This window comes from Salminus brasiliensis, chromosome 1 (assembly GCF_030463535.1).
Source record: "Salminus brasiliensis chromosome 1, fSalBra1.hap2, whole genome shotgun sequence".
Taxonomy (NCBI): domain Eukaryota; kingdom Metazoa; phylum Chordata; class Actinopteri; order Characiformes; family Bryconidae; genus Salminus; species Salminus brasiliensis.
In genome coordinates, this window is record NC_132878.1 from 13884671 (window position 1) to 13903256 (window position 18586).

The window sequence follows — 18586 nt, forward strand, 5'->3', positions numbered from 1 at the left end:
AGACCCTTATATCCTGGTTATAGTTATTTAATAAGTACTTTTTTACTATACAGATATCTTATATCATTTTAAATGCACCTCTGCCTGCTTGATCAACAGAGGACACTGAAACACAAAAGAAATCAGCCATTGAAGCACACAATGTGAGAGCACAAGAAGGGGAATATATACATTTGGGTTCTCCTCTCCTTTGCTTCTCAAGCAGGACAAGTACATCAAACCCACCTTTGAAAGCGTGATTTCCAGTCAGTGAAACAGGCAACCACCAGCAGTACAAAACTTGAAACAACCATAAGTTACGCGAATAATGTCGTAACAGTACAAACCACAAAAAAATGAAGTCTCTTTCAGAGGGGGCGAGCGGAGGTGTTGGGAGGTGGAAGAGGCAATGTTCTGAATCATCCATGATGGAGAACGAAAGTACAGTAATGTCCACAGTGCTTCACTGTCCAGAGTGTTGCAAGAACATCCACATCCCTCAAAAAATGTCTTCATATCAAATGTAAAAATAGCACTGCTAGTGTAGATCCTTCTCATCTTCTGCGGTTAGGGCTTCTCAGCAGTCTTGGTTTACGGTTCACGATGTTTCACTTAGCAGATCTCCACCAGATGCAAACCACAGCAGTCATTAACAGTAAGTTCAGTCTTCTCTGCCCTCCCGCTCCGCTTGCTCAGCTTAGCCTGGACATTTGCGAAGGGTTTGGATAGGTTCACCTTGGAGACGTTTGCTCAGGTGACGAGGTCCTTTAAGGAGGGCTGATGCACAGAATGAGAGCGCCTTGTATATGAGTGGACGTTTCACAACGGGAAGATGAAGGAGAAGAGAGAGTGGGTTGAAGAAGGGAGGAGGACAGGGAGAAGGCACGCTATGCTGTGTGAAGTCCTTCTCCCCTCAGCACACCTACACAAAGAGAAAGAGCAGGTTTGTTTCGGTCAATAAATCAAGTCACATATGCTTCTCAATAAAACTGAATAAATCCATATATGGCTTGTCTGAGGATTTTCCTTCTAGACCATTCATTATATCACAGTGAGTATCAGTGAAAAATTGTGTGTCGCTGGTCCTAATATGAAGAACACACACCAGTCAGCCATAACAATTGCATCACCTGCCTAATATTGAGTAGGTCCCCCTTGTGTAACCACAACAGATAGACTCCACAACGAAACTACAACGAAACTACAACATAAGCTGCAGATCCTTTAAGTTCTGTAAGTTGTGAGGTAGGGCCTCCGTGGATCACATCAATGAGCCATAGATGCCCTTGACCCTGTGGCCGAATCACAGGTTGCCCTCTCGTTGACCACGTTTGGTAGGTACTGACCCCTGCATACCGGAAAACCCACAAGATCTGCCTGATGTTTTGGATCTGCTCTGACACAGTCATTTAGCCATCACAGTCTGGCCCTTGTCAAAGTGGCTTAGATCCTTATGCTCACCTATTGTTCCTGTTTTTTTAACATGTCACCTTCAACAACTGATTTTCACTTGCTGCCTAACATATCCACCCCTTGACAGATGCCACTGTAGATGTCATTAATCAAAGCAAATGCCTGTCCTGTTTGAACAGATAAATCATTTTAAACTTCAAGAAACTCCAGGTTATTGATCACAAGGTTGTGGGTTTGATACCCACTTACACCAAGCTGCCAGGCATGCCATAGCATGGCTGACCCTGCACTCTGAAGCCAGCTTTCCAAGAATTGTACTATAAAAGTATAATTACGATAAAGGTACCTAAGCAAAACACTAAAATTCAATCATTTCAAAGGTGGAAGGAACAAACTATCCTGAATATGCAAAAGCACTTCACTTCATGGTCTACTGGAAAGTCAGCAAATACATCTAGAGTTGAGTCTGCACTGGCATTCTCCATACAGGTTACTGTCAACCCTCATAGAAAAGCAAACACAGCAAGGTCATGTTACAGACAGCCATCTTTTACTCCACAGCAAGATGTAAAAATGTCTTTTTATTACTGACTTCTGTAGATTGCCAGAGTTTCACTAGTTGGAAAATGGGTGAGCCTTCTTGCATTCCAACAGAGAATTATAACAGAAGTCCATCTTAGACACAAAGTCTTCAAAGTTCCAAAGATTTTATTCAATTAGCTGAACGGTTCCCAATACTTGACTTGGACGGAAACAAAAACAACTGAATGCCATCAGTGCAGTAGATGGCAATTAGGCTTTAACCTATGGCTTTTCTTTACAAGTGACTTTGTTTAACAGACTCATTCCTTTAGGATGACAGCTCCTGCTTTTTTAAGCCATGCAACACGTGTGTCCGTATTTAGGAAAGACAGTATGTCATGCAGGTCAGAGACCACATAATCAAGCATATTTCAAACAAGAGTCTCTCACCTTCTGGTCAGGGAGGAGGGTGCTGTTCTGCAGCGGGGTCAGATGACTGCTGAGCAGGGCTCCACCAGGCCGGTCATGCTCACAAAAGATGGTGCCGTTGACATAGTGAAATCTGTCCCCAGGCATCAGACGGTTCCGACACGTGGCACACGTGAAACACTACAGTAAGGAGATGGAGCAGAGATATGTCAGGGTGATAAAGGTGAGTCAATGTACTTCTATACATTCTAGATTTGGCATTAAGACTCTAATTTTATTCAGTCTAGAGTGATTATTGTCATTTTGCTGAAAATAAATGCACAAACACAAATCTACCTCTTTACAAACCTAGAAGGTTAACGATCAATCAACTGTGTCATCTAAGCTGGTGTGAAACATTTCCCAGCTTTGTGAAACCCCCAAATTTTTAAAACATCCAGAGCCGAAATGGGCAAGTGACTCACCTTGAGGTGGTAGACGTTGCCCTGCGCCCTCATCACCATCTCACTGGCTGGAATCGACTGTCCACATGCACTGCAGGCCCCACTGTGACCAAACAGCCTGCAAAAATAAGCACAGCGTTCAGATAATGTTCTGCATACACAGATCAATCAGTGTGGAACTCCATAATGAGACAAAGAGGCAATATGGCTGTTAAGAAATGGTAACAGCTTCCTAATTATCTTACATTTCCTCTGGCTGACGCGTGATGCTCCATAAAACACTAATGTGAACTTGCTGTCCAAACAATATTGGTATTGCAAAAGAGCATTTTACGAAACCCTATTCCACACATCTTATGTAATCAACAGATTTCAGGTACCCCTTTCTAATTGGCCATATTAAATTGCATCTATTGAGACACCCTTTTCACCATTTGTGTTGCCTTTGCATTGAAACCATCCATCCAGTGAACACAGGCATACACCAGGCATACAGCAACAAACACAGTGATAGTGAGCACACATGCCCAGAGTGGTTGGCAGCCATCGCCATCGGAGAGCAGTGAGGGTTAAGGGGCCCAACAGTGGCAGCTTGCCGAGTCTGGGTATCGAGTCCACAAGTCATCAATGGCCCAGTACTCTAACCACAGAGCCACCACTGCCCCACAGATACAGGAGTCACTGATACAGGAGTCAAAGGCTTAAATAATCCCATAGAAAAGCATTCGAATGGGACATTCTGACACAATCATCCATAAGCCTAAATTCTCCTTGTCCAATGCAACGTGTCAGCTACAAGGGTATAAAGCCCCCCAGCATTGTGCCCAGCACGGATGACCTGCATTATTTAGAGTGATGGGGCAACATTGAATACCTTGAGTTTGAGTTGGAGCGGTGTTTCTGATCCAGAAGTAATCACCAATCAGTTCCTGACCTCTGAAATGCTCCAAAATCTAGTGTAAAGCCTTCCCAAACTTTCTATAAAGAAAGTTTAAGACGCAGATCCTGGGAAGCCACATTTTCGCTATAACCGGAATAGGTAATTTGAGTGTATGACGCAGTACAGGAGCCTTTCAGGCCTCCATGGCAGGGTACCAATGCCCTCCAGTCCTTGACTGCAGCCTATCAGCTAATGTGGAGTGGCAGTATAATTGGTGGCAGTGGGTGGGGGGTGGCTAAAGGGAGCCTCTGATCCACCCTTGGCTCCTAATTAGGGCGCACTTGATTACCCTGCTGCCTGGGCTTGAGGTTGTTATGGGCAATTTTGAGAGAATGCTCAAATGAGTTCAAGCCCTGCTCTTGACGATCTGAGGGAAAAAAAATATCATCTGCACACACGCACACACTTGCTCAACTTGCTCATATAATCAACATTAAAATGCCATTATGCACAAACAGCACCTGCGAGAACATCTCAATCATTCACCATATTTCATATACACTCAACAAACAAGCATAATTGTATGAAAATGATCAGTATTAAACAGAAATGATCACAGTTCCATATATGTTTAGCTACTTTTACTGCCATGACACACAATATACTATTATGCTCTCTTTGTAATGAAACAGTTGGTCAGTGTTGTAGAAGTTCTGACAATCACAATCTACACCAAAGAAAGCATTGTGCGACACGTTCATGTTACAACACTTTTCATAACACAATTCATAACGGAGTTACAGGTCTGCAGCTTGGGGCCAGCAGCCTATCAAACCTGGCACCTTATCTGCAATCCATTCAGAGACTTTTAATTATTCAAATCTGCCACAAGTGCATGAGATCACCAGTGCATGAGATCATAAGTGCATGAGGCACACGGCCACCTTTATTGTTGGATGCACTGTGATAGAGTGCATTATTATTCCCTTAGCTTTTTTATAATATATACTATATCTATAGCTATTATTTTTATAGGTCTTATTATCGTTTTTGTTTTTATTTCGTTTTTCGAGTGGCAATGAAACACACCTGCTGTTTGACTTATACAGTGCTTAGAAATTTACAGCAGAAATGTTTAGTGGAAATTGAGGCCAAAGGGGGGACTCACTTTTTCTAGCCTGCACTGGGGATGTTTACTTAATGTGCTCAATAAACGGCAGGAACAGTATAACTGTGTGTTATTAGTGTAGTTAGACTGTGTTTCTCTATATTTGTCATTTAGATATCAGACCACATTTTATTAGTAATCAATGCAAAAATGGGTAATTCCTAAGGGGTTGCTTTACTCACAACTGCATTCCTATGTATGTGTTTTCATTTTCAAAAAGTAGTTTGTGACAAATAAAAAAAAATGTATGTACAGATGTATAAATCTTCAGCTGTTTTGTTTTTAATCCTAAAATTACACCCCAGAGGACCAATCACAGTACGATATATGGTAATTAGACAAAAAGCTTGAAAAAAAAAAAAAAAACTTCATTCCACAAGTATAAGAATACATCTTTTAATAATCCAAAAATGATTTATTACACAACTAAGAATTGACCAAAATTGCACGATTGGCAAGGCCTTACTTGTATGAAACACCCAGAGACGACACTTCTAAACCACTCTTCCGCAGCTACTTTTCAATACTGGAAGCGTTTCTTCCACTCGTGGCCTTATTGTGATGGACCGCTTTGGCAGTCAGCCCATGCCATCGTCTTCTTCTCTCTTGCTTTTTCTCTCTCTGCTTTTTCTTGCCTGCTCTCTTTTGCCTCCCCCTCTGCTATCGCTGTCCTGGCACTGACTGACTCGCAGTAATGAATTTTTGATCTTAATCCAAACAGTAATTTAATAAGGGGAGGCAGAAAGCAGCGCTGTTCGTCCTAATTAATGCTCCTTTCTTTTTATCGGACCTCAGGCTCCGCACCGCGCCATTTGGCAATGAGGCTCTGCCCTTTTGATTAGCTACAGTACATTATACATATTTAATACACCGCAGATTGAATATACTTTACATCTAGCAAAGACTACCACACACACAACGTGCGAAGCCGTCACCATCTCAGCCCACGTCAGGAAAGTTAGAGAGTTGAAGGACTGACCTAGGTTTGTTTGGTATAACATACTGGAGTATGTTTTGCCAATAAATCTAATAAATAAGGGTTTGTTGTGAATTCTTCAGGTGACTTCAGGTCAATTTAAATGTTCACAGCTTTTAAAAAATAAAATCCAATTAGGAACTGGTCCATGGTCAGTCCTGCATTAGCTCTACTAATCGAGAAACAACAAACAAATGCATTATAACCCTGTAACCCTATTAGAGTTATCGTTGGCAATAACAAAGTTATGCTGTAATTTCATACTAATTACTTCTCATTAATTATAGATCACTGAAACAAGCAGAGAATGTTTGAAACCATGTTTGTTTTGTAAGTAGTAGAGGAGATAGCGCATATTATGATTTCAGCTTGGTAAAGTTGTTATTTAGGTTGGGAAAACTATGCTTTATGTTTAATTGCCATTTCTTGCCAATAAAATACAAGCAAAAAAAGTAAGTTAGTGAATTAATGTAATTACTATGTAATTAAATAAACAACTAGATAAATACTTTTCAAATGGTAGAAAAAAAACTAATGAAATAACTAAGTGCCTAAAATCTTTACTGCTTGTTTTTTACTGTATATAAGAAGTACATAATTTATAGTGTTTAAATCATTTACACTAGTCAAAAAAACCCTAATCTTAAGACTAATAACTTAATAATAGGCTTGCATTATACATGGCCCATGCACTTATACAAACGTCAAAAACTGGCCTCCCAGCTACAGGTAAAATAGCTTTTCCACTGTCAGGAGATGAAGCCATCCAGTCTAGTCAGACTGCCACCCTTTAAAAAACACATGATTATTTTTCATTAAGAGCCTCATTATAATCCTAATTAAGCTATTATTAATAACAATTTAAGGGGGTCCACATGTTGAAAGTTTATAAAAAAAAAATAAATAAATAAAATAAAAAAAAAAAAAGCCTGACAGGTACATGTAAAATAGCCTTGCCATTGGCCAAAGATGAGGTCATCCAGTCTCGTTAGACTGCCACCCTTCAAGAAAAAAACAAACAAACAAACAAAAAAAAAAACGTTTTTCATTAAGGGCCTCATTAAAATCATAATGTCAAGCTAATTATCAGTAAGCATGTGCATGAGTGTCCGGCATTCAGCCGTCAAAGCCAGTCTGGCATTAGCTTCGAGGGCTTCGTACCACTTTTGCTGTTTTTTTAGGGGTCTGCAAGACTTTTTGCCCTCGAGAACAAGTATGACCTGGCACGGAGACATCGGGCACATGCACCAAACCATCTGCGTGGCCCATGCCAAGCACTCTCAAACACGCTCTGTGCTCCGCACTTGGCACCAAGCGGGCAGTCTGGGCACCGATGCCGCATGGTCATGGGCCAACGCACCACCGCACACATCCAAACAAGCAAAGGTCAGTTTCAAAGCACCTCATAATCACAAACAAATCTAATCTGTTCACCTCTGGAACTCCTGGCATTATATACACAAAGGAGGGAGGGCCAAACACATGCAGAGAGCCGGGGCGCCACTATAGTGGCTTATAAACAAGGTGACACCGCCATTAAACAGCTAAATTCAGTACAAAAAAATTGGATTTAGAAACTATAGGTTCAAATATTTTGGAAGCGCATGCCAAGTTTTTTTTTTTTTTGGTGTAATTTTTCACTGGTTTATTGGGCAAACAGCATTTTCTATTATGCCAATTATGACTGCACAATATATTGCAAAAGGTGGCTTTCTGTGATTGTGTGTTTGGATGAATCAAGATCAAAATTAAGAAAGCCAAACTTCACCCACGTCTTCAGATGGTCACTAATATGTTCTGCCACAGTGTAACTAATCATAATCGCAATACACTGCAGTGTAATTGTGATTTGGTGTTTTGTATTGATGCACCGATCCATCTTTTTCTGTTCCGATACAGATACAGATACCGATACATTAATTTTGTGTATTGGCTGATACCCCATACCGATCTGATACCATTGTTAAATTAAAACTCCATATACCTGACCATCTTGGAGAGACTTAAGGTCTCAGGATTTTTATTCTGAAGTTCAAACTGTGAGACTAAAGCTAGCTGCTTCTCCCTTCTCGGTTCTCCTTATATGGAAGACAAGCTGGATTACTCGCTGATAGTTGAGGACAGGCCAAGGTTACTCTAATCTTGGGTTATAGAGCCTAGAATACAGACGGTGCGAGAATCGGTTTCCGGGAATGGAACGGCCCTTTGGGTCAGACTAATTATCCGATACCCGAGCCAGCTAATTTTGTTAGTATTGGGACCGATAGCAGAACCGCGGATCAGATTGGTGCATTCCCAGTATTTTTTATATATTGTAAAACCCTAACGCCATTCACTGCTTTAAACCCGTTCCTTAAGGGGAAAAAACACATGAAAGGCATGTGGAAGGCCTTTGAGGGATATGGCTGTTCCCAGTCCCATGTCACACACACCCACACAGTTCCTGTCATGACCGTGGTATTTTATACCCTCTTGTCCTGGCTACTGTATGCTCACACAGCTTGCTTCCCAACAGGCAAATAAGCTACAGATGGCTTTAGAAAGGCTACGCTCCTCTGCGTGCTACAACAGGGATGTCCAAGTTAGACATTCTTGTAAAACATCTGCAGACAATAAAAGTTTAAGAAGAAAATTCTTCTCATTTTAGTTTTATACAGTAATGAAATTAGAAGAGTTTACATTGTTCAAAGGTAGTATTAACTTTTTATCAGACATTTAAAACAAAGCATAATAGCATGATTATAGACTGGTCTGGGCAATAACTGTATGAACTACACCTTAGCCATTTTAATAGGGACATATTTTCTAAAAAACATGAATTTTACAGTACATTATAGAGTATAGGCCCTCCCTTTAACATTGTATTAGGCTAAGAATGTCGTAGCTCTACGTAGTATTAACTGAGGAAACATCATGGTCACTAATGGCACAGTTTGGAAATATACAGTACATAATCTCTGTGTATATATATATATATATATATATATATATATATATATATATATATATATATATATATATATATATATATATATATTTATTAGTTTAAAGAGGGTCACTGCCCGTACCTGATGTAGTCGGTCCTGCAGAGGATCATGCCCCCTTTGCTGTAGCAGGTGGTGCCGATCTCGCCCAGCTGGGCCTGGCAGCACGAGCACTTCAGGCAGCGTGTGTGCCAGTAGCGCTCCATGGAGAAGAGCAGGAAGCGGTCAGAAATGCGGCCACCGCAGCCAGCACACGAGCGTACAGCCCCACCATTGCCTCCTGTCACGGCCACGGCCGAGGACTCCACGCGGCTGTTCACCATTGCAGCCCTGTGACAGACGGTAGAGGAGCTATTTAAAAAGGAAATTTAAAAAAGCACATCTGTAAGAAAACCTGTGAGAATAAGGCATGTTTGGCACTGCCATTAAAGGAACAGCTTGATAAAAAAAAAATCTAATTTACACATTGCCTAACCCAAAATATGTGGTGCCTTAAGTTTTGCTCAAGCTAGAGAGAAGACATACTTTTAGTCACAAGTTAGCATTATACAAACATATCACTGGGCGATATGGTACAAATACTATATCATGATATTTAAAGACATTTTTTGGATACACAATATTTATTGCAATACTATTCAGCTATACTAAATGCAATACTAAATGTACTATTCAGATATTCTTCCGTACTAAGTAGTGATTTTTAATCTAATTTTATCTATTTACACTGTTTGTAAAGTATATTGTGTATCACAATAGCAAAATTGATCATGATACAAGCTACCTAAATCAGTAATAGAATCCACAGTAGACACAGTGTAATGTGTCTCCCATCTCTAAAATGGACAAATGTACTCAAGCATCAATAGAAGTCTGAATTTTACTCCAAATCCACTCAAACATGTATTTAAACTGTACACGATTATGATATTTATGTGATTCTTATGACCACCCTGAGGAGATCAAAAGTAAAAAGCAGCATATTTAGGCAAACCTCAAACCTCATCAAAAGACAGAATTCGTCCTGGGGGGCAAATTAGATAGATCCCTAGTTATGTAATCAAAGACATTTTGAGGCGTTCTAAACTAAGACTAGAGGATGGAAAAGAGGGGAATGTAAAGTGTGCTTTTATCTGCTTTTCTCGCTATGCTGACTATGCACTCAGCTGCTGTCCTAAACTATGCTCATTCTGGGTAAAGAAAAAGGCCTTGAGAGATATTTAATAAACAACTGTCAATGACAATAAATGGGTGACCAGGACGGACTGGGATGTTGATCAATTAAAAAAAAAAAAAGAAGATAACCAATATTAAATCAAATAGTCCAGTCAATAAACTCTAATAATTAATTGTCAAACTATTGTTTTAGGCCTAAATTGTGCTCATGGTTAGGCACTAGAGCTGGCAAACAACCAGAGAATCAGCTCTGATTGCCTGTTTTATTTATTGGCAGAGCTTCATCTCAGTAGGCTTACCATGCAGAGCTGGCTCGGTTTACCCAAGAAAACACAGAGCCATTTCAGGAAAAACACAAATACAAACATTTCCCTAAGGCTAACTTGCACAACTAAACGGTTTCAACTGTATCAACAGAACATGACCATAATGGTGCTTTAAGCCCCCAGTAAATATCCCTTTACCATGACTTAATGCCTTCGAAATGAGTTTCTACAAACTCTTAAAAAATAAATGTTACACAAGAATGTCCAAGGAAGTTCCTGCAATGTGAAATTAATGGCACAGTCTTGGGGGGGGGATAACTAGTGCACACACACAAACACAACATGCTGGTGGCAATGTGACCGACAGTGTCCAGCGAGATTGGTATATCGGTCTTGATGTTATCGGATCTGGAGCTCATTTCCAGGATTTTCCATTGCAAATGAGGGAGCAGTTCAAGTCCGACTTGAGGCGGTACAGCCTTCGAATGCCTGTAACTAGAACCATACGAGCTCCGATGAACCTGTTCCGTACATCTCAAAGATCAGTAGCAGCTCTGCTACGTGTAAGGACAGCTTCAGCTCATATCATCAACCCATCATCTTCAGCCCAGCGAAACACATCCAACAGAATCAGGCATCATCTATCATACTAGAACTAGAACTCAGGAGAAATTTCACATGCACATGCAATAAAATAATAGGCTCAGTTCACCAACCGTTCTGAAGAGGAAAGATCTATTTTAAAACTCAGTTTGCAAGTTTTCTGACGTTTTCCATTTAGGTCTTGCTTAATTACGAGGACACTGGGATTCATCATTATGAGATCAGAGCTGTGAACAATTCTGCTTTTTACAAACACATCATAAATATGACCTAGACCTTGTGTCAGCACTTTTTTCAATAACATATTCATTTTCATTCAACATATGATCCATGTTTTCTCACGTGTAACAATCAATGTTCAAACTATGCAGGCTTTAGACTACTTTTAAAAATGATAATACAATACATAATAGATGCAGAGTCATTAGGCACACAGAGCCGTTTGATTTTTTTGCCACGTGTAATATCATACAATATTCAGCAGTGAAATTCAAGTGCTTGATGTCACAGAGGTGTCAAATCGTACATGTGATCCACTATTGGTGCCATCACAGTCTAGAAAAAAACAACAGAAAACATGATCATGCACAAGGCTATCCAGCGTTAAGCTTTGATGCTGTGGGTAAACATCAGGGATGATTGAGTAGTACGCATAGGGTGCGTGAGTAGTATATTACTGTATTCAAAAGCAACAACAAATCACTATTCTAGTATCTCTTAGGTATGGTCACAAGAAGACTTAGAAAATGCCCAAGCCAAATACAGATATTACGTTTCCGAAGGATTGTAAAACGTGATGGCTTTGCTCGTATACTTATAATTAAGTAAGTTTAGCATTTTACACTTCGCACCCTTGAAACACGGGTGATTTAACATGAGCATGTTACCAAGGATGTTTAGGATGTTAATGGATGGCAGAGATAGCGCAGCAGAGACTACTCTAACTTAGAGCTGGTTATTGTTAGCTAGGTGTTAACTACTCAAGCCGACCCTAGCTAGGTTCGCTGCTGAGCTGCAGCATCAGCTCTCGGTTTCACTGACTAAACAGTTGTTGTTTTTTTTATGTATTCTTCTGTGATCTGCAAACTTGTGCTAATAAACGTTTCTGCCATTATATATCAGTGTCATAACCCAAAAATAAAGTCTATAGGCCCACATTCGCTTATTCCTTACCAACAGCTAATTGATCACCTGCTAACTTTTTATGGTTATTTGAATGTTGACCTTTGTCGAAATGCAAATCCATAGTGAAAAACTTTTAAAATGTCCCATCTCAACTGACTGTTTCTTAATTCACTGTTTTATTCAGCCTACAGTAGTTTATCCCCCTTTTTAAATATTGAAGTTAATAGGAGAGTTTCTACCTAAACTCCTTTTGGAAATGCACCACACAACCAAGCAGCCAATCAGGTGCGATCATACTTATGAATACCTTATCAATATCTTAAAGGCACAGTTACAAAAACAGCCTGTTTAATAACAAATACCTTAAACAAAGGTTAGAAAAACAGTCTCGTAAGTACACTGTAGCATTCTGGCTCTTTAAAAGTTGTGTATGGAGTTGTGTGTAAATGGTGCATTGTAACAGCACGTGTCAAGCGATCTACCAAGACATCAAGATGCATCAAGACGGGATTCCTGATGCATCAAGATTCTACAGGGTGTGTTAGACAGAGCTGAGGATGGCTGGGTTGGGGGTCATGGGCTGCTCAAGAGAATAAGCTTTAGCAAGTGTGAGCCACCTGATCTTATTTTGGAGACTAAGGATGACCTCTTTGCATTTCCTGTAATAAAGCAGCATCTTGACAAGTTTTATCTTGAGTGATGCTTTGTCTCTTCTGCTGGCTGCGGAAAGTGAGCCTATGTGCTGAGGCCATGCAGTTTTCCACAACAAGAAGCGCCGACATGAACCAGAAAACTGCAGGAAGGGAGCCAGGATCAACGTCTATCTGAGGTTCTTTCACATGTTATTTCCTCTCTCTGTTCTCCTGAAGGAAAGGTCAGCCGGCAGCAGACGGGAGATACTGAAGCCAGGTCAGGGGTCACGACTGGGCCACTCTGATTGGAAGGGTCGAGCGGGGGTCAGCAGGATGACGAAAGGCAGCAGGAAAGCCTGAAGTGTATGCGTCCTACTCCAAAAGAAAGGCCATTCTTTTCAGTTAGAATTCTCTTTTCACTTCGTCCTATAATAAGAGTTAAACGCTCACATTTGCTTGTTTTTTCAAAAATCAGAGTGCATTTCTGAATTACAACCACCAGCGGGTAAATTACTTTTGACTTGAGTGACCTACCACTTCATTACGGGGGAATCAACACCACTGGAAAACCAGAATACTACCATTTTGACAGGGAATCATTAAGAACATTAACCTACATGACTCCTCGCATGGGTCACAAAAAGCCCAACTAACCTGCTAACCAGGGATGAACTGGTCATTGAGAGAATCGAGCCCATGACATATCCATTCACCCATGTGCCTGAAAAACACCGTTTACTGACAAAGCGTCGACCGCAGTGGAGGGGGTGGAGTGGTATTTAAGAACTTGCTGTGCTGTGCTACCTGCTGTGGTCTCATGGCAGTGAAGGTAAATCTCACTCAAAAAGGTTTCACCACGTCATGTGCAGCTTCATCTCAGCTTATTTCACAGGGCTATTTGCCAACATCGCTCCATAAAATTAAAAAAGTAAAAAAAAAGGATGTTGATTTTGCACAAAGACAATTAAACCAGCTACAAAGCCAGTAACAGCTGCACCATTTAGGGTGGAACAGAAAAATTAAATAAGAAGCCAACTTCAGCTTCATAGCTGTGGTAGTGGTAGTTTGATATGTATTTGAACATAGGCTTCCTTTTAGTTATCCATTTATTCAGTGTCTGTTATGAGTTTTCATTGTGTTTACACCTAAAAGCAAGAAATGCAATTGGCACATTTTCTGGGTCAATTCTGAGACTAACTTGATAGTTACACAGATTCCTGGGATATATGGACTTTGCACTCCTCTAAATTGTCTTGGTCTTCCCATTGATATAGTCCTAGAATCACTACTGCTGACTAGCGGGATTTAAAAAGGAGTGAATAAAGAAGTTCAGATCATGTGCTTACAGATTGCTCTGTGTTCTTCTGTCTATTTCATATCAGGAGCACCAATGGTGCCTTGACCTAAAGCTTACTTTGAAACCCTGCTCCAGACTCATGCTGTGCACAAGGTTTCAGCTGGCCACATGCATTCCCACGACCACAGGCAACGAAAACCCATCAGACACACACACACACACACACACACACACACACACACACACACACACACACACACACACACACGTACTTGTACACTGCAAAACACTTCCATACACCCACAAGACATGTTACATCTACATATCTTTCAAAACAGTCAGAGTAGCATGCTGATCTAAAACTTTCTTTAACAATTACGAATCCCACTAATCTTTTTTCCCCTCAACTTTTCCTACACTTGTTTCCTGTGTTTCACAGGCCAAAATGCATCAAGTTCCTGGAGTGAAACGGATTGCCTTACCCAGAAATATTAGCACCATCCCCTTCCATCTTCAAACAACAGTCCACCAGACCAAGAAATCTGATCAAAATCAGATCAAATAATCGTTTTTTCTTTCTATATAGCTCGGATTTCTATCCCGTAGGTCTGTAAGTCTTCTTCAGTGGTGTGGGACTTAGCTTCCCTCACTTTCCACTGGTAAAACTGGCCAAACAGGTCTAATATCACTTCACAGTAGGGCTACGTAAGCGCTTCCTTTGCAAATAGGGCAACACGTTCTGAATATCCTAAACCTGACATGAAGCTACACGCCTGTGTTCCTGTTAGAGAACTGGCGAGCTGCCCGTTCCAGCCAATTCCGACACTCATGACTCCAAGGCGGAATCTGGCACGTCTGCTGAGGACCACATGAGCAGGCTGAATAGTATATTTGAAATAAGAATAATAATAATAAAATAATAAACATCTACCTTCATAAGATTATAAATGTTTAAGAGTGTGAGTTATTCTACGCAAGTTCATACGGCGATGAGCAATCAAAAGGATTTACTCTGTATAAGCCCTGTTCCTTTACATTGTGCCCCCCCCCCCTCCATACAGTCCTTTCAATGCACCTTTCAATAAACGCCCAAAAACTCTTACAGAGTGCCTTTCTAAATTTATTCAAGGCATAAACAGAATTTGCTTTAACACCCTTTTTCTGCAGCTGCCAACAGCAGCGAGCACGCTGCCATTTGCGCACACCTGCGCGCACCATTGAAAAGCAGGTTGCCAAATAACTTTGCCGCAGCTAATTTCATGAAAATGCAAATCCCCCTTCTTTTTAATCATCCTCTGCTGCAGACCTGAGAGTGAGAGACAATGCTAGTGAATAGGACCCTGGGGGAATATCACATGCTGTCGACTAGGCTGGGCTATTTCAATACAGAACAATTATATTATCCCTCTGAGAACTTAGGTAAGCTAATCCCCCTCTGAAAACGCTTGGCAACAACCTTTTTCGGGCTACGGCGCTCAATGTGGTGTCTTATCACCCCCTCACAGAACTTTGTGTGGCTTCCTATCTTAGGCATACGGGCGCTCACGACCAATTGCTGACACACACACACGCACACAAAAAAGAATGGTGTGGTACGCAAAAACCATGGCGCTTAAGCAGCAGTGATGACTTGGATTAACAGACAAAAGTCTTTAAAAGTCAGAGTAAACTTGGATACAGCCGTACATTGAAGTCATTTTAGTAGGGCTTAGGAGGCAGCGTTGAACACTTGGGACATAAATCAATCCGGACAGCTGGTAGGCTGTGTGGCATCGTTATTCAAATAAGGGTTGCAACTAGTTACGCTTAGTCAGTTTAGCACGCTTCAATGAGAAGCCCACAGATTTATCAACATTCCAGCATAATCTAATGGAGGAGATGGAAAAGTCAATCAGTGCAGTTTGATGACGTTTGAAATGGTTTATTATGGAGAAACGTATCGACTCAGATGTGGCGGAGGCGATAGGAACCAGGGGTCACAACGTCTCAAACCACAGATGAACATACATGTGTCTAAGCTTGAATGTAATTTGATAATAGTCAAAGGATGAGTAATTGAGGGGAAGAACTGAGGGGGGGGGGGGGGGGGTCTTGGGTGCTACTTTGCCAAACAACCCCCTACATGTCCCACTCTGACCTTAATGGGTTTTAAAACTCAGAAATCCTCTTAGAACTTGAAAGACGACATCCCAACTTTCTGTGACGTAGCTGTTAGAGGCATTACTACACGTTAGACGTCTGGTTCCCGTTACCACCACTGTTCTCAAATCTGACTCTGTAGATCAGAGGATTGCACACCAAACCACTCCTAACGACATCGTTTACATGTTAATTGTGCAGAAATGTGAAAAAATACAAGGAAAAGTTACATTTTGATGCTCTAATTCTGATTGATTGTGTTTATTTGGTAGAACATACCTCAGTTTTCTTTTTTTTTCATTTTAGACTATGCTGCTGGTTTTACACCTGGACTACTACTAGAAATGACAGATAATCATATGAGCTTCTACCCCAATTCTGTAGAAACTCTGTGGCCTCTTTGAGGAGTTGTTTGAGGGTTGAAGCTAGTTTTGGTTGCGTCTTGGACAGTTACTCAAGTCATTTTTCCACTCATCAGTGTATAAGGACAAACAGTTACCTGAGGATGGTTTTAGGCTAGTAATTCAATTTTGTTGTGGGGGAAACTCTGTGGCCTTTTTGCAGAGTGAAGATTTTTGGTAGCTCCTTTACCAGTTACTCAAGTCCTCATTTCACACAAGTACAAATCCAGTTACCTGAGGATGCTTTTAAGACTATTATTATACCACAAAAACTTATACACAAAAAAAGAAGAAATGAATGCTGTTAGTGAATATACAGAGGCTCCACTCCAGTTTCATTTACCTGAGGGTGGTTTCAGGCTACTCTAAAGTTTGACCGACCAACTCCCTGAAATCCTGAAGAGTCAACGCGCGCGCGCCTCGAAAAGTGACTCAAACTCTCTCTCGTGATTTAAAAGATGCCTTCAGTCTGGAAGGTCAGTGAGGGGGTGAGCCCTGCCTCGGTCCCTGCCGGCCAGCGCACTGATGGATGAACTAAGCAGGCGAAAACCTGGGGCTAATGAAGAGAAACACAATGCCGTCCCTGTCCGCGCGCCGCTCTCCAAGACAAATCACATTACAGTGATTGCAGCGCTAATGACGTCCGCTGCGCCTGAAACTTTTACCCTCGCACTGAAAGCCTTCTTCCGTCTGCTGGTGGACTGGATTATGCACGCACGCTGCAAATCGCTGGTCTTTTAACAGCCGGCGTGAGAGCGTTAGTCGACGTTTTCCCGAAACAGGTCTTTGCAAATCGCACTTCAAGGCGTAACGAGGGCTTGTTCTGAACGAGCATTAACCTCCCGTGGCAAGGAACGAACGCACGAACACCACCACCCCCTAAACCCTGTGCATGTGCAGGAGTGAAGTGACGCGTAATTAAAATAAATTAGCCTGCCCGCTCCGTGCACGCTCGCTATAAATAGCAGCAAGGCCGGCGTACAATGACCAGACCCTGTTGGCACCAAAGCAGTTTAGTAATATATCCTTCCCTTTTAATAATGCGCTCCGGGGCCATAACTGCACGCTTTGCCGTTTCATTAAAACGGCTCACTCTCGCGCGCTCCTTTTTTTTAATTAACACTCCGGCGCAGGGCTGTAGCTCCCTGTTGTGCACAAAAACAGAAATGCTCTCTGACAGAAGTGAAGTCTGCAAAACATCCGAAGTGGGTCACTCCGGTGCCGAGTTGCAAATGCACGAAAGACAAGTTGGGCTTTAGTTGTGAGGACTGGATACTAAAGTGATACTATAGAACCTTAGAGTCTATGGGAGTTTCTGGGACTTGCAGGTATAGACGTAGACGGGTCTGGATACATGCATGCATGCATCTGTATAGCAAAAGCTTCAACTTAAGCTAAAAGAAGTGAAATCGCAGTGTGATTTGGTTGGAAGTATATGTACGTATGTGTGTATGTGTGTGTATATATATATATATATATATATATATATATATATATATATATATATATATATATATATATGTGTGTGTGTGTGTGTGTGTGTGTGTGTGTGTGTGAATGCAATCACAAAACTCACCTTTTTCGCTTTTTCGAAACGCGTCTGGATGTCTAGTCTGGCACTAGACAAAACAAAAAAAACACAAACCAAACAAAACCAAAACGAGACGCTCCTCAAACTATCAGTAACTGATGTCAATAATCCCAGTTGTCGAGCTGTGAGCTTCACAGTGAGCTTCAGATGAACTGTCCCTCTTTGGCAGCGTGCTCGACCACAAACGACACACTCATGACTCTGGTGTCCGCACTGGTCTTCCTCTGCGACGGTATCTGAGACTGATCGCGCCGTTTGACACCTTTACAGGAAGTGAAAATGTACCTTTTTGTTCTTCCCTCGTCACTTCGCGCTTAAATCACGCAACAACGAGGAGAGAGTACGTTTCGAACGCCACGCCTATTGTGACGCCACAATCGCCGCGGCTAATGAGATTCGAAGGGGGCGTGGCACATGACAGCATGATGGATGGGTGCTGGAGGAACTTCTGCCTGCTGGAGACCGATTTCAATGGTCCGTAATCGCGTTAAGAAGACAATTTAATAACTTTCCCTTTCGGCCGCTTCAAAGTGAATCGGCCAACTGTCTCCTCTCCTCATTT

General features: G+C 41.4%; 1 protein-coding gene across 2 annotated transcripts; it reads right to left on the minus strand.

The window, feature by feature from the left end:
- Positions 1-17: 17 nt before the first annotated feature.
- On the minus strand, positions 18-18342 carry lmo4a (LIM domain only 4a). 2 transcript variants are annotated; one of them, XM_072692803.1, is made up of 5 exons: positions 18010-18342; positions 8879-9124; positions 2808-2904; positions 2365-2523; positions 18-901 (listed from the first exon to the last, which is right to left on the minus strand). In XM_072692803.1, the coding sequence occupies exons 2-5, from the start codon at positions 9115-9117 to the stop codon at positions 893-895; spliced, it is 504 nt and encodes a 167-aa protein (XP_072548904.1). In that variant the 5' UTR covers positions 9118-9124; positions 18010-18342; the 3' UTR covers positions 18-892. The 2 variants fall into 2 exon arrangements, with proteins under 2 accessions (XP_072548904.1, XP_072548905.1); XM_072692804.1 differs by having other exon boundaries at positions 8879-9145.
- Between the last annotated feature and the right edge of the window lie 244 nt (positions 18343-18586).

Excerpts from the sequence above, each read along its gene's own strand:
- lmo4a (XM_072692803.1), bottom strand. The coding sequence starts at position 9,117 with ATGGTGAACAGCCGCGTGGAGTCCTCGGCCGTGGCCGTGACAGGAGGC. Across the intron at positions 2,905-8,878 it reads TGCAGGACCGACTACATCAG|GCTGTTTGGTCACAGTGGGG; the intron begins GTACGGGCAGTG and ends TTATTTTTGCAG. Across the intron at positions 2,524-2,807 it reads GCAACGTCTACCACCTCAAG|TGTTTCACGTGTGCCACGTG; the intron begins GTGAGTCACTTG and ends TCCTTACTGTAG.